This window comes from Chenopodium quinoa, unplaced genomic scaffold, assembly GCF_001683475.1.
Source record: "Chenopodium quinoa cultivar QQ74 unplaced genomic scaffold, ASM168347v1, whole genome shotgun sequence".
Taxonomy (NCBI): domain Eukaryota; kingdom Viridiplantae; phylum Streptophyta; class Magnoliopsida; order Caryophyllales; family Amaranthaceae; genus Chenopodium; species Chenopodium quinoa.
The window spans coordinates 2,486,702-2,504,066 of NW_018745003.1; the positions used below are offsets into that span (position 1 = coordinate 2,486,702).

The following is a 17,365-nucleotide window of genomic DNA, read 5'->3' on the forward strand; positions in this document are numbered from 1 at the left end:
TCTAGAAAATTTTGGTTCTGTTTTTCTACTTTGCTGGGAACAAAAATTTGTTGTAATCCTCCTGATTCTGATTGCTTTAATTTGTGATGTTGCGACAAGTCCGTGGATATCACTATTGAAATATCTATACTTGGGCATTTTTCTACATTTGGAAAGGCCGATACCACGTAAAAGAATTGATTGAAAGCCATACGACATTTGAGGTATAAATTTGTAATCCATCATTAAATACATATTAAAATGAATAAAATAACACTTCCCTTTAAAACTGCAATTGTTGTGTATCAAATTTTTGATAATTTTTCATGGTCTTTGGTGTTTTATGATCGACTGTATTAGAAAAAACCTCTAACCACATGATTTACATCTGCTACTGGAGAAAATTTTGAACCATGCTTGGTATTATTTAAGGGCTTATATATATTTCATAATGACCAAAAAAGTCCCCGATAGGCCTAATCAAATACTCTCATAATAACTGGAGTAGTTATTCACATTGTCGAATCATACGGAATATCATATTGTTTTAGTCAACTTTTTCCGAACACCTCAAAATAATTCGTCTAAATTTTTTCATGCCTTACAGATGAAAAAGAGCCAAAGTAGAGGACAATGACTAGACAAACCAAACAAACTTTGAAATGGCCACATATCAGAATCATACTGCATTCTCAGAAATTGTTGAAATTGGACCAGTTAAGTATACTTGTATCTCTGGGATACATCTATCACTACTCTCATCATATCAGCATCATACTGCATTCTTCCAGTAGTCAACAGACTCGATAGTAATAAAAGGAATGATACAACAAATTCCTCTTTACACATTTTCTTCTCAGAAAAGATACGATGATGAAGCACTCCAAATAGAACTCATACAAGTTAACCTTAAATTATACAAAAACATCCCGGGTGTCTATTAAAGCATATTGTCTGAGGTTTCAGTTATAAGAGAAAACCAGACAAACCCAGAGTAAAGAATCTAAAGGCAGCATTATTTTATGACCCTCTATTTATGCATTTGTTACTTCTTCCTTGGCCTTCCCCTCATCAGCAATGTGGAAGCCTTCCATCTTCTGCGAAACTTCCTCTGCACCACTACCAGTGGCCTTAACCTTTCCAGTGGAGGCAGTGGTAGCAGCTACTGTCTCATTTTCTTCCTGTGTTAAAGGACCTGTCTGCCATATCCTGATTGTTCCATCTTCTGATCCAGAGGCATATGATTCCCCTCCCGGTGAGAATCGCACACAATGAACAGGACCATGATGACCCTTGTTGCAAGCTTCATAAAATACAGGTTTCAATCAGAACCCACAGTTAAGTTAATGAGATAATCACATCTGACTTATGTTTGCCATCTTTTCAGAAGACTTGTCCTCTAGGATCTAATACTAAAAAATAAAAATAAAAAAATAAAAAAGGGGATGGAACAATTAAATTTAAGATTAAAAGATCAATTCCATATGAACGTAATAAGCTCAGCTTTCTACTCCTAGAATATAAGAATAATAATCCCTGTCCCAAGCTGGCAACATTTAAGTTAATAGGTCACTTACACATTTACAATAATTAGAAAGTTAAAACTATGATAAAAATAAAAAAGATTATTTTTTTAAAAAATTGTGTAGAGAAGGATATGAAGGGCGTTTAAGTTAAATTTTTAAAAGTGTTCCGCACCTCAACCGATATAGCCTCAAATATGGACACAAAGAGTAGTACTATCAAATGAAAATGTTCAGTCTAAAGTCTAAACAACCATCAGCTTCAAATCCACTCATCAAACAGCCCCTTGGCTTTAGCTCCTTACTCTGTTACTCATGACTATTCCAAGCATGGACATACAGCTGACCATTCCTTCCCAAGGCAGCAATTTCTCAAATTACTAGTACTATCCCAAATCTAAATGGACTTCCACTAGTGAGAGCACAAATTGAAAGGAGTGCAAGAATATATGTGTTTAGGGTCTACATAAAAACTCTTTCCTAATAAAGAGTAGTAGGTTACCCACCATTTTTATTAATTTAATATTTAAATTGGATAAGCAAACAACAAAGAGAGCAAGCTTCACAGAAGACTTGAAGAACATACCTATCTCTTCTCCAGTATGAAAATCAAACACTCGGACCCACATATCTTCCCCTCCAGCAACAAATTTGTTTCCATACTTGGGCTCTAATGAGGCAGATTCAACGGTGCATGGCATTTCATAGCTCTTGACCAATCCAAAACTGGAAGAAAGAAGAAACTATATATAACAGCACATACAAAATTATCTTAAAAGGAGAATGATAATAAAATGAATTTTGATGATGCACTTACTAATTGGCATCCCAGAACTTAACACTGGTGCCATCACATGTTGAAATATAGCGGCCATCTTGACTCACTTCAGCACTGGTGACAGATGATTTTGTATCGAGAGTTCGGACTATCTCACCACTTCTCACATCCCATAATCTGCATAATATCATAAGCATGTCAAAATAGCCTATGCAAATATTTTCCAGGACAATATGACAGTTCCAAAAAGTCAGATACATGCATACAACCAAATCTAATCAAACAAAATCCAGTATAAGTGATAACCGCATTGGTACCACTTGAACAACCCAAACCTTACCGGTTTGGCATAAAAGAAATATTTAATCAAGTGTTATAATATTAGCTTGTCCTATAACCAGAAAAGAAAGAAAAAAAAAATGGAGGTGAAATTTTAACACATAGAAGTTTAATAGACTGAGACCAGCAACTCGCACACACAGCAAAAGCAAATAACAGAAAAAATGGAGGTGAAAATTTGAGCTTTAATTAATCAAAAGCTTAAAGGTTTACACAAAACAGTTGAGTTTAGCTCACTACGCTTCTATTAGTGACTTTAAGTCACAACTCTCAAAATATTGACTTGAGGTCACAACTCTCCTAAAACATTCATTCCAAATTCTGCCTACCTTTTCTTTTCCCCTCTCTCTCCATTTATACTAAAACTAAAGACCATTAACCTAATAATATTATACTACCCATAATGCCCCTCCTTAGGTTAGTATATTACGAAAAGTTTTCAGAGAGGGTTCCCAATGGAAGCTACTAGTTAGGAACTTATAGTGAACCTACAGAGTTTTCCAAAATGATAATGGACATTGGAACGAGAAATCCAAGCAGCCTATCCTTTCAACCAGGTTAAACCTTGGCCAGCTGATTGAAACTGGGAATTCAAAAGCCCATATTACCGTACCATATCCAAACATACAATCTCATGAATTTTTCAGCTGCAAGAAAAGAGTTCAGGCAATTGGCTGATTGCAGGGTGTAAGAAGGGTATTCACTTCCTAGTGTCCTTCATTAAAGTCTGAGCACTCAAAAAGTGTCTAGCACCCCCAGGAGCAAACATGACATGAAGAGAAGCTATCAAACAATGGTTGGAACCCATCATGATTATCTAGGCACCAAAAGCAATCAACACATTTTTCTTGAACTATAAAGATAATTTGAACAGTATACTGAGAAATTCACACACCATCACCCAATGAAAACAAAAGATTGAGAACTAGAAGACTTTGTCTTCAAAAAGAGCTCTTCAACTCCTCTTTTTTTTTCAGAAATACCAGCAAACATACCTAACTCCACCAATGTCAGTGCAAGAGCTCAATATAGTTTGATCACTGTGAAGCCAGGCAACAGTTCTGACTGAGCCAGGACATTTATCCACCTCTCGAGGAGAAGCATCTGGACGATTCAGATCATAGATGCGAAGGACTTTTTCCATCCCACCGGTCAAAAGAAGGTTAGCACCCTGTGCCCAAACATGGACATTAAAACAGTCACTCACATATATAATTGGCTAAGGCCTATATAACATAAGAAAAGGAGCATCCCAGCTTGGAAAAGAATGGGGGGGGGGGGGGCGCACATGCATACACAAATAAAGAGGTTTAAATTAATTGGCTTTCGTCAATTAAAAATACATAATCATACTTGCTTACAAGAAGAAAGTTTACCTCTGAGAAAGCGCAAGACCTAACAATGTGCTTGTGCTCAAATGAATGCTTTGCATCCCCAGTTATAGCATCCCATACTTTTCTGCATTTGAAATAAACATACTCTGTAAGTTTCCATGCACATGATTTACAAATAAATTCGAGAAAATATCAAAAAAGTAGGGAAAAAAAAGTACTTTTGAACTGCATACAAATTAGTAATCTGCATTTGAAACTTGTTAGAACATTTAACATTAAGGACCCAAGGAATGATGCAAGCAAAAAACTACACAACCAAAAAGTTCAATGTGTATCAATAAACAGGGGCTAAAATGGCACTTTCATCATTGTAAATAGTCAAAGTTAACTCATTTCTAAAATGCTGTTTAAGAAATGAAATGTAGCCTAAGTTGTTTCTTAGCAATAGTATGTACATTTCGACACAATTCTGGTCCAACTTCCAACCATCACCACCACCTTAACACTGATCCCAGCATAAAGGGGTCCTATACCATGTTAGTTTCATTCTCCTACTCATGAATATCATAGAAAGATTCAAAGGGAAGGATAATATATTCTCAGGCAATATATAGCATTTGTGTTCATATCCATTACAGATAGAATAAGACCTACACAAAAACATACAAAATGTGCTCATGTTTCCACGGACGCCAATCGTCTTCCATTCATATAGACACAAATTATCAGAAGATATATAAGCTTGCTCTTCACGTGTAGGCCACAGTGAAGAAATTGCAACCTCCAAAGGTAAGTCCTGTACTTGGTTCTCGAAAGATATATAAGCTAGCTCTCCATCTTCTACAACTCCTCTGTTGATCCCACATAAATCAAGTCATCCTCAGCTTCATATCCTACTCATGAAACAATTCTAAAAGACCTCTAAAAACACTTAACGTTGCTGCTAAAATAAAGTCAGAGAGTTGTAGTAACAATGAGCTCCTTTTTCAACTCTTCTTGAAATGGGTCAGAGACCTACCTAATACTCCTACTACCCACACTTAAAGCACATGACCAAGCTGGGATTTCACCCTTTATTCCTCTGGCTAATGCTTTTAGTACTCTGTCAGATCTTCAAGTTCTTCCTGGATGCAGCACTCGATAGATTCTCAAGCTCAGACCAATCTAGTTTCTGAGCTAGGCAATATCCTTAATGAAGCTTGGAGGATGGGTTATATTATAATTGTATGAAATTGCCCACCCTGATTTTAAGTGATGCAATGCATCTAAGTGATCTTTGCAACTTTCAAACCTGGTTAAATTTTACCTCTCCTTCCATAAAGCTGTCCTAGCCTGATGTTTCTTGGCTTATATTACTGTATCGTATTACTACAAACATAGCTTTCAACATAATCAAACAGTCCTTAGCTTTCTTATATGCAGTATAGTGCATGTTTAAACTACTGTCAGTTTCTATGTAAGGTGTTTTCTATTCTTGCATTGTCCCTTTGCACAGCAATCTGTTTCTCTCATGTTCACTTTCATGCTTTTATAGTCTGGAAAACCAGCATGACAACAGTCACTGGTGCATATTCTCAGATGGCCTTGTTGCCTAAAGATTCAACTACACACTCAATACTATCTGATGGTCTGACTATCACAGCCAGATACACATTGTCTAACTGATATCTGATCTCCAAGAAACAAGTTGATCAGAAGGGAAATTAACTTAATAAATCTCGCATGCCACCGTACATCAATTGTTAGAAGAACATGCTTACTAAGTTACTAATAAAAAGATTAAACAGCTGAAAAGATTAAACAATACAAATAAACAGAGGTCGCAACCTGAAGTGCAAAATTTCGCAAACATGACACTATCAGATGATCATGCTCAGCAACCCATGATACCAATCCATAATTACCAATACATACACATATCCTTTTCTACAAAAGCCTGAGGCTAAGATAACCCAACTAAAATATCCTTTTTGCTTAAGAGTAACTGTGAGTATGGAGAAAGAACCACAGACTAGTCTCAAATTGCAATAGATCACAAGAGACATTTATCAACAAAACAAAAGGGAATGCAACATTCCATTTAAGAAAAAATATCAAAAACCACGTTTCAACAATGTAATAGGCAGGTATTCCAACTACAAGTCATTGCAACAGAACAACCAACATTTTGACCAATTAATAAGTATATGAAACTTAAAGAACAAAAAGAGAAGTAAACATACGCCGTGAAATCCGCAGATGCAGTTGCTGCATAAAGAGCATTAGTATCTAAACAACAACTCCATACAGCACCTTTATGACCCTCAAAAGTTCCAATCCAATCTCCGGTTTCCCCGTTTCTAAGCATTGGAGTAGAATCTACATAAGAAATAAAAACTTTAATGTCAGAATTAATTAGCGTAACGACACATCCAATACAAAACAGCAATGATCGTTTTGGCAGGAAATATTTTAAAAGGCATGTATCAAGCATTTAAAGAAATCATCGTTGCAAAGAGTAATATCAACAGTCAAAACCAAATACCAACAGAAAGTATAACTGTGTCCAACAAAAATTCCATTCCAAACATCATATGTTATTAGTCTCTAATAATATTAGCACAATTCATAAGTTCATAACATCCCAAGGAACACAAACGGATTGCAGATAACATTCCAAATAGTAAGAGATGATTGAATTAGCCTCAAATAGATATTAAGGTCAACGCTTGTATAATCTATGATCAAAAATATGTAATAAAAAACAAACTTAAAATTCAGCCTCAAGCCCACCCATTTCATCACAATTAATCATCAAAATTAACATTCAGGTAATCAAAACAGTAAAACAAACATACCATAAATTTCAGTCATTACCACTTTCATTGACAATCAAACTTAACATAAAATTCAACCATTATCAAACCCATTGACAATTAACAAATTACATCAAAGCAGGAAAAAACTGAAATTAAAATGACCTAATCAATAATCAAAACCATACCCTTGCTAGCACTGATGAGGAAGAACCCATCTGGTGTAACTGGACTATAAAACAGATCCACCACTGGGCGAGAATGGCCATGGCAAACAAGAGGAACAGCAACCCTTTTCTTGTCCATTTTTCTTATATAATCCTAAATCAAAATCTAAACTCGACCCAGAAAAATTCAACAAAATCCCAGATAGAAAATCAAACAAATTTGAAAAAACTCTCTGTTTTTTTCCAGTAATTTGTATTTCAAGTATTGAAGAACCCTAGAAATTCTACACAAGTAAATATAAAACAATTTTTTTAAAATGCGATCAAAATAAAGGCATAAGATTATAGAAATGTATGTAATTTTTTTTGTACAAAATTGTTATATTTAAGGGATAAAAATTTGACGCGGGTGGGAAAATCAAAACAATTTTTCTGGGATTTTTTCAACACAAATTTCAGAAATTCCTCACCCTCCTAACCCTACAAAACTAATTTTCTCTAGAAATTGGGGATGAAATAGTGAGAAAGTTCAAACGTTTTAGGACGAACAGAGTAACAAATTACTTAGAAATAATTAAAAAAAAAAAAAATTCTCTCTCTACAAACCCCAAGGGTTAGGCGCAAAGAAAAAAATCTGATGTGAGAAACTTCATCTCCATTTTATAGGATCAGTAGCTTTTCTGAAAAGGGTGTTTTGGGTAAAAAATGGTTACTTGTATCTCTTTGTAGATTAGTCTAATTGTACGTTATTGTACCAGAGAAAATGGGAAAGATGGTGCACCATGAACGACCCGGCCCACTCACTTGACCATAACTTACATACATGCCCAAAGCTTGGGGAAAAAGGTAGTGTGGCCAATCGGTCGAGTTTGGTTCACTTGATTGGCTCGTTTTAAGGTTTGTTTGCTTTTGATCGGAATCTGTTTAGTTCAGTGGAATTAGCTCTACATGGAATTTAAGATAATATTACTTTATTTATCTTCTTGCAGCGATCATGCTCGAGTTCGGTGTACTTGATAAGTTCGTTCAGGGTTTGTCTATTCTCAATCAGAATCTGTATAACTCGATAAAGTTAGCTCAAGAGTAAAAAAATAAGATCATACTATTTCATCCATCTTTTGTATTAAACATTACTAAGTGGGATGGCAAAAAACAACTTTAAATTAATTTGTAGGTATATGTTGAGATGTGCCTCTGTTGTTGTAATCTTTTATAAATAGAAAGTAAAACTACACTGTATAAGTTGTGTTAATTTGAAGTAAAACTTATTACGTCTCATTCAATTATATGATATATGAAATGATACATTGGCCAACTTGTGCTAGCAAAAATGGTGATTTATGTGTGATAATGCTAACCAATTCATGCATTGCCCATGTATAACAACAAATTTTACCCTATTCTTGGTGAAATCTGACATTTTTGAGTAATTTTGGAATGGAATAAAACAATAATAAGAGTATATATATATATATATGTATGGTGGCAAATTTTGCATTTGGATTGTTGAGTTTTGGCAATTTAAGATCATCAAACCCCAACAACCAATATTTTCATTGCTTAATTGAACACAAACTCAAATATAATTAGAGAAATAAACTCATACAACTATCTATCTATCTATCTATCTATCTATCTATCTATAACTATACTAAAACAGAAGACACTCAACCTTTGACACGTGTCACTCTTACGATGAAAATTTTCCCACCTAATTACAAAAATACTAGTTATGGTAATTCTAAAGTTGATTGTAGTATATTAATATGCAATCTAAAAGAATCTTTTTAGTTACTAATAATCACTAAACGATCTCATTAAATTAACATTAAATAATTTACCGGCTATCTTATATTTTTATATAACTAAATATGGTACTATATATAAACAATAAAATATTCTATATCATATAAAGTGATATCATAGATTTTAGTTAACAAAAAAAGGCATTTGAGCTTTATATAAATTAAAAAGATTTCGAATAGTGATCTTATTGATTATATTAATAGTAAATAATGTTTACTTTATCACATATAGCTAAATGTATACAAGTATTATTGTGTAAAATACCAATTTTCCGATTTGATTTTTGTAAATTATTGCAGAGTATTCATTATTTGATTCGTCTAATATTTTTTTTTTGGCAATTTTAGATTTAAATTTAATAGTAAAAATATTCATAAAAATATTACATATGCCAATCAATATTTTAATGTAAAAGATTCATCTATGTGACGTAGAATATGATGTGACTCATATGAGTCTTAATATATACTACCTCCGTTTTTTTAGTTGACACGTTTTGAGTTTAGCACTATTCACACACTTTCCTTTGATCGTGTTTTGTGATGTATGCGTAATAAAAAATGCAGTCATGTGAAGTTTTGTTAGATTCGTCACGATGTATATTTTCAAAAAAACAACTTTTTAAAATTTTTGGTAATCGGTAATCAAAGATATTAACGGTTGAATTTGTGCATTGACAAACGTAACTAAAGAAACGTGTCAATTAAAAAGAAACGAATGAAGTACTTCGTAATAGATAAATGAGTCCTATAGAATAATAAACAAAAGATCCATTAACTTTAAGATTCTATTCCAAAAAAAAAAATATTAAATGATAAATAGAAGCATTATACAATCGCTCATATTATAGTGTAGCTTAATATAGAATACAGATAAATGATCTTAAATAGATGATGAATACAATATATATGCTAGGATATACACTTGTATACTTCTTCATAACCAACTTACGTTGTTATAGTTGTTTTTTTTTAAAAAAATAAATTAAAATGAAGATTCAAATGATAAATAGAACCACTATATGATCATTAAAATTATATTATGGCTTATGACATAGATTAACGGCTAGCTAATTGAGGTAAGGTGAAATATTCAACTGCAGTAGTCAAAATGTATTTATAATAATATATTTTAATTTAGAATAGTGAAAATATTACGAGTATTAAGTCACTATATATGTTTAATTGTCAAAAAGCACAAAAAAGTAGGTTGTCATAAAGAATAATAAACAAAAGATATATGGAAAGGAAATAAGAGAATATTTAAGCATAATATATGAATTTGTCAATATAATTTCTTGATTCTAAAATATTTTATACAGTAAATATGATTAAAATAGTGTAGTATTTCCGTATATCCATGTTATATATTATTCTATAACTGTGAGCATAAAATTGCGTTTTTTATCAACAAAGTATATCATCATGCGTAATAGAATTTTTTTATTTTTTTAAAAAAAAATCTAACTTAGTAGCCTCTATCCCTCTAAGTCTACTCATTTACCCTCTAATTATACTTCTCCAAACTTGATATCCGATTACAAAAAAATACCAAACTTAGCTACCCCACTATAACATCAAAATCCAAACTGAATTGTCACAATCAATACAGCAAAATCAGGAAAAAATGGATGTTTGAATTACCGGTAATAATGAAAATCAAGTGGATTTAAACAAGACCCAGACCCAGACCTGGATTTTTTGAGGTGGATCCAGATACGACCCAGATCCACTGGGTCTAAATAAATCAGTCCCGGATAGATCCAGATATACTGGGTTTAGCAGGCCTCGCGTCTAGCTAAAAACGGGTCCAAAATGGATCTAATAATATAACTATCCTATTACATATGTGACTATACATATAGATATATTAAACAATCTTGCTGCATAGTTGCAAATCAAAATAAACTTCGTATAAAGAAAAGATACAGTAAAAAAACATACTACTAAGCATACGACAATACACTTGATGAGAGTAGGAGTTAGGAGCCGTTTGACTTGGACTCTTGGAGCCATTGGAGAAGTAGCGCCTATAGTTTGGAGTTAGGTTCTTTAGGTTTTTCTTTCACCTGATCTTTAGATTAGATAACTTATGGTTTATGTAATTTTTTATAAAAAAAATAAAAAAATCCACAGGTCTATAGGTCGGATCCAGTCGGGTTTCAGGTCTAAACTTTTCAAACCCGGACTCATTGCACTTTGATTTAGGTTCGACCCGGATCCATTTAGGTACCATACCCTAGAATATGGGTCGAGTCTAGGTCAGGTCCTAGACCCATTGCCATCCTTGGGTAATATATGAAATGTATGAATAGGCATGACTTGTATGAGTCATTCTTATCTAAAAGGTAAAATATGTTAAGGCCATAAACCATTTTATATCTCTAAATTTTAATTTAACATTGAATTAAAATTATGATACGCAATACCATGATACAGATTATTGTAAATTAAAAATAAAATAATGTAAAAAAATATCACTATTATACATCAAACTAACTTTGATTTTGATCTTGTGAGATTTTATATTTGAACTATTAAAACCATGCAATTGCACGGGTTCCTATTGTTCACTGAATAGGAAGAATGATAATGACGCTAGAGGAGGGACAAGAATTAAATTCAATTCCCACTCACAACGACTACTTGAAAGTCAAATTCATATCAATGGCAAAGTTAAGATTTTTCCACTAGGAGTGAATAGGAATTTGATAATTGATATGAAGTAATAAAGTTCGGGAAAAACATTTGCAATATAATGAAAGTGTATTAAAAAATTTAGTAATATTAACTTTTATTCCCTAACTATTATTGCATAAAGAATAGAAAAAAAAAAACTTGGATTATAAAAAAATAATAAAATAGCAAACTGACATAATTGAAAATTGAAAAATTAGAGTGGAGTACGTTGTAGGAGATTGAATCTTCATCGCCTCTTGTACATGCCCTAATTCATAACCCAGATAAGTTTAGAAAATAAATATAGATAAATTCAGATAGAGTAATCTCTAATTAGATTAAACTCACTCACATTATCAAAGAAATCAAAATTGTTTAATTTTTAATGATTTTCAATCAAACAACCCAACAAAGAACACTAAATCTAGATAATCAATTACTATACTTTGACAAAACTTTAATCAACCAAACTAAAGCGTTGCAAGAATTTTTGTAGTATTTTGTCATGATTAATCCATCACAAATCGTGTTGTGCCTATTACTCTGTATTCCGCAGTTCACACATGACACACCTATGAGGCGAGTAGTCATTACTCATGCATTAACCATCCACCCGTCATCCATTCCAAGCGCCAGCTCAACAACAAACCCACCGAACTTTCTAGAACACACAAACTTGTAAATATCATCGGAAAAAAAAATCACTCGCACACTCAGAAACAAACATGGCGACAACAGAAGCAGAGCAGAAATCTGTAAAGCAAGGAGAAGGACTTCGACAGTATTTTCTTCAACACATCCATGAACTTCAGCTTCGTGTTCGTCACAAAAATCATAATCTTCAACGTCTTGAAGCTCAGCGTAACGACCTCAATTCTCGAGGTTCTTTCTATTTCTCTTAATTTGTGAAATCAGAAACCCTAAATTCCCAAATCTTGGTTTTATTTTAGGTTTAATTTCACTTTATCTGATCTTGAGCGGAATTTGATTAAATTGGCGGTTATTTGTTCAATTTTATGGAGAAGTGTTTTTAGTAATTTATGACCTTAATGTTTTAATCATGTGTTTTTTAATCCTTTGCAGTTGACTTGGCTGTATATGTTGATGATTGTTTTATCATTAGTATACTGGTTAGTTCTAGATTGAAGATTGCATGTTTTTGCTATTATTTCGTGTTCGTTGGCTCAAATGTTTCAGAAAAAGAGAATGCACAAACAATCTAGTATATGTGGTATCAGTAAGGAAAGAAAATTAGATTGACAATGCATCATCTTAACCATAAAGATTTGCGGAACGTAAGGAAACTCATTATTAAAGAATTGCGGAATTGTTGTGCTAGACATGCCCCTCAGATTTGGAGGGTTTGGGGGAAATATATCTCCAATTTTGCTCCCAACCAGGGGTAACGGTTTTTGTTACAAAAAGATGTTGATTTCCTTCTTACCCGTGACCTCATAATCTCATATTCTAGTTACATGAACCTTCAAAAAGGTTTTTGTTCTTGTGTAGCAACTATGGAGTATAATTAGCATCTCAACTCTAAGATAACTCAGTGTATGAAGAAAGAAAATATTTGATAAGGCAGTCTTCAATTGTTGTGCCCCTACCTTGTAGTTAATTAGTTAATCCATTTCCCGCAATCTGCGTCATGTACAATTAGGGAAGGAAGCACATCTTGACAAGATAGCCATACTTGTAAATTTTTGGGTGTTAGTCGTAGTCCCCCCCGCCCCTACCCAACCTATTGAAGTGTTGCATGTGTCTGATGGATGAAGTATGTAAACTTGACAGTTAGAGCACTGAAAGAGGAGTTACAATTGCTTCAAGAACCAGGCTCATATGTTGGTGAAGTTGTCAAAGTGATGGGAAAATCCAAGGTTCTTGTCAAAGTAAGTGTGTTTGATTGCTTTTTCCACCCCTCATGTATATCCGGATTTTGATACCTTCATCTTTCCGTATTTGGTTTAACACCAATGATGTTCTTTGTGGCTACCTTGTTTTCCATTTTTGGTTTACTTATTTGCATCTTACAATTGAATGTTTTACCCTCGTTTTTCAACTGAATAAAGCTCCCTAAACCCTTTTTTTTTCTCAAGGCTTGAGAATATTTTGGAATTTCAATACTAATTTAATTATTGTGTCTTGATATTATTGAGATTGTATTACAAATAGATTTTGAGCTAGATGGTTAAATTTGCTGTGAAAACAATAGTTGCGATTAAAGATGTCACAAATAGAGATTTTCTCATCTTGTCTTTCAGACATTACTCTTTATATCTATCAGAAAATGAGAAATAAAATGGATATAAAACATTGAGAAGGATTAAACAAATAAAGGTCTGAATTTTCTTTCTCCTCCCAAGAAACACTATGAATCTCTCTAGGGCATTAGTAATTATAACACGTCCATTTTAATATAAAATTACCTTAAAATGCACAAATCATGTTTGTCTGTTTGTTTGTTTTTGTTTTTTTAGTAAAAGAAAAGGTTATGGGCTGGTTAGACAATTTTCAATTTTAGTGCATTATCTAAATACATGTCAATTGACATTCAATTATGTTTAATCATTGTCTATTGTTGATGTACAAATTTTCATTCTAATATCAATTATTTCTGGCCTTATCTATCTAGGTGCAATTCAAGATATTGGTTTTTTTTTTTTTTTTTTTTTTTGTTTTTTTGGGGGGGGGGGTGGTATGGGAGGGGAGGAAAATGCTCTCTTTATCATTGGCTGATCTTGTTACTTGTTCTTTCTTGCTTATTTTGTTATATATCCTTGTGCTGTTCAGGTGCATCCAGAGGGTAAATATGTTGTTGATATAGATAAGAATATCGACATCAATAAGCTCACACCATCTACACGAGTTGCATTACGAAATGACAGCTATGTCCTGCATCTGGTGTTGCCAAGTAAAGTAGACCCTCTAGTCAATCTGATGAAAGTTGAGAAAGTTCCTGATTCTACATATGATATGATCGGTGGTCTTGACCAGCAGATTAAAGAGATAAAGGAGGTGTTGTTTTCGTTTTATTTTCTGTAAATCTTATTACTTGTATTATTTAGGGATATGTTGTTTGTCTACTTGATTGTTCACACTTGATTTGTTCGTTACTTGGTTAGGTTATTGAGCTACCAATAAAACATCCGGAGTTATTTGAGAGTCTTGGAATTGCTCAACCAAAGGTATTCTAGAGTGTTAATCTGTTAAACGTTGGCACTTTCTGTGGAAGTCATACTCTTGTCAAGTGTTTTAGTGTAAGGTGTATGCTTTCAATAACCTAATTTACATTATTGTCCCTTTATCAGGGTGTCCTCCTTTATGGTCCTCCTGGAACTGGCAAAACCCTATTGGCAAGAGCTGTTGCTCACCATACAGATTGTACTTTTATCAGGGTATCAGGTTCTGAGTTAGTTCAGAAGTACATCGGTGAAGGATCTCGGATGGTCAGAGAACTTTTTGTGATGGCTAGGTATGAATCTGTCGTGAAACATTGATATAATTAATTCGTGTAATTTGAGGAAGCTGCTGAGCATGGTTCATCTCCACCTATATTTCATTTTTGGCGTTTTGATTGACTCATTTGACACAAGATGAGCTAACTAAAGAAACACCCTTGAATCATACTGTTAATGCAGACATATACTTGAAAAAATGGCATTAGATAATTGATTTAATCGCAAACTGGTGGTTTTTTGGTTTTCTTTGCTTGCAGAGAGCATGCTCCATCAATTATTTTTATGGATGAGATTGATAGTATAGGGTCTGCTAGAATGGAGTCTGGTTCTGGGAACGGTGATAGTGAAGTTCAGCGAACAATGTTGGAGCTTCTCAACCAGCTTGACGGATTTGAAGCATCCAACAAGATCAAGGTATTGCTTGTTCATGCAATTTTATGTTGTGATAAGACTTGAGACATGAGACTGTTGAAGATCAACAACTTTTTGAAATTGGCAGGTGTTGATGGCTACAAATCGAATTGATATTCTAGATCAAGCTCTTCTCAGGCCAGGAAGAATTGATAGGAAGATCGAGTTCCCAAATCCCAATGAAGAGGTATGCTAAATGCTATATAAAGTCTCTTGACTTGAAATTTCTATAGTTCTCAAATTGAACTATACTGTTCTTATGTCAGAATCTTGTCTCCATTGCAGTCACACTAGATCATTCAGGCTTTCCTACTTTATAAAGTACTTAATGCTTCTTGCTTGTTTGTCTTTCACAGTCGCGTTTTGACATCTTAAAAATTCATTCAAGAAGGATGAACTTGATGCGAGGGATTGATCTTAAGAAGATTGGAGATAAGATGAATGGTGCATCTGGTGCAGAGCTTAAGGTTTTTTTTACTTCCCTTTATGTTTTGAAAGTTGCTGTAGTATATGTAAATCCTATTGGGAACCCTTGCTTTTACAAGTGAATTGTCATGTAGCTCTTGCTTTATTTGCAAGTAGTTATTCATTTGCATCCTTTCCTATTTGGGTTATATATCCTGTAGATGACTTTCTTTACCATCAATATCTCGGAGCATGTTGCTCTGATACTGGCCTTATTCTTTTAATCATGTAGGCATTTGTGGGTTTTTGTGCGGATCTGTTATGGTTTTCTACAGATGTATAACATTGTCTCTTTGCTTAAATTCACAGTCAGTTTGTACCGAAGCTGGCATGTTTGCTCTGAGGGAGAGAAGAATTCATGTTACACAGGAAGACTTTGAAATGGCAGTGGCCAAGGTTATGAAGAAGGATACAGATAAGAACATGTCCCTGCGCAAGCTGTGGAAGTAGAACCAAGAAGTCCTTGTAATTCGTGTGAGATATTGTGCATCTGTACCTGTTTGACAGCATAAGTAAAGTGATGGGAATGAATCACAAAATATCGGTGATAGATATCTGCTTGCTTGGCATGTGTTACTGTGTTGATGAGGAAGATGCATGACGAACTGGTAATGGACTTAAAAGTACTACGCCTTGTATTTGGTTGCAATGATGGGACTGCTATCAATCCTAGCATTTAAGCTCTTTTTTTTTTTCCATATACTTTGTACCTCTTTTATACCTTCAAGGGCACTGTGTGTATTAAACACCATCTTAAAATTTCAGGACTGTACACTTTAGGTACATGTGAATATGTGATCCCAACAAACACCTCTAAATTTGCTATTTTGAAATTTCAGGAGGGGTTTTGTGTAACATGGGGAAACCGGGAATTAAAAGTTAAATGTACAAGTTTAATGTTCTGTTGATGATGATTATGTGCATGCTTATGATTGTGAATTTGAGCTTGACCCTTCATGAAAAGCTAATGATAGTAATGAAAGATGATAGCTTAGCTTGGAGGAAGACACCATATGTTGTAGTTGAAGCAGAATATAAAAATAGTTTGTTTCTATTAGAACCGCGAGCTTGTTAGCTTGTGCATATTTTAATTCATAGAGGGATATAGCCCGTCCCCTTTCTATACTCCATAAGAAAGACTAATCAAATTGGATGATTTAAATCCTTAAGATAGCTTGTTAGTGTTTAGTAGCTTTAGTGCATATAGAAATAGGTGCGCACCCGAAGGTGTTTTTTTTAGATGAATTGCTTTTATTGGTGTTAGTACAAATTGATGTGGATTCGAAAGTAAAGTCACATTTTTTGTTTACAATGAGTTGAACTAGATTTTTAAACAAACTTCAAAATTGCAACAACTTATGGAGCCTTTTGTAAAAAGTTGTACAAAACAACTATATGAAAAAGACGCATGATTAATTGTTAAATTTGATACACAAGTGTAATTTTAGTGGAGAAAAGTTTTATATGATCCAATAATTAAGATATGCATATATACTTGTATTTGTTATATTTTGATTGTAGAAAGTTCTTAAGTTTAACTGTGCTTAAACTGAAAAGGCTCACAATCAAACTAAAGTTTTCTCAGATAGAGCCTCGAGTACTTTTTGAACTAAACAAGCTAGAATGACATGG

At 33.6% G+C, this 17,365-nt stretch overlaps 2 protein-coding genes across 2 annotated transcripts; one reads left to right on the plus strand and one right to left on the minus strand.

The window, feature by feature from the left end:
• Positions 1–635: 635 nt before the first annotated feature.
• On the minus strand, positions 636–7,622 carry LOC110707870 (serine-threonine kinase receptor-associated protein-like). The gene is made up of 7 exons (XM_021885938.1): positions 6,937–7,622; positions 6,176–6,311; positions 3,996–4,077; positions 3,615–3,790; positions 2,320–2,457; positions 2,089–2,228; positions 636–1,282 (listed from the first exon to the last, which is right to left on the minus strand). Exons 1-7 carry the CDS (start codon positions 7,052–7,054, stop codon positions 1,014–1,016), a joined length of 1,059 nt encoding a protein of 352 aa, XP_021741630.1. The 5' UTR covers positions 7,055–7,622; the 3' UTR covers positions 636–1,013.
• A 4,323-nt stretch (positions 7,623–11,945) lies between these two features.
• LOC110707871 (26S proteasome regulatory subunit 8 homolog A-like) lies at positions 11,946–16,672 on the plus strand. Its single transcript, XM_021885939.1, has 9 exons — positions 11,946–12,281; positions 13,191–13,288; positions 14,190–14,414; positions 14,522–14,584; positions 14,708–14,871; positions 15,115–15,271; positions 15,357–15,455; positions 15,625–15,735; positions 16,043–16,672. Exons 1-9 carry the CDS (start codon positions 12,125–12,127, stop codon positions 16,181–16,183), a joined length of 1,215 nt encoding a protein of 404 aa, XP_021741631.1. The 5' UTR covers positions 11,946–12,124; the 3' UTR covers positions 16,184–16,672.
• Positions 16,673–17,365: the final 693 nt, after the last annotated feature.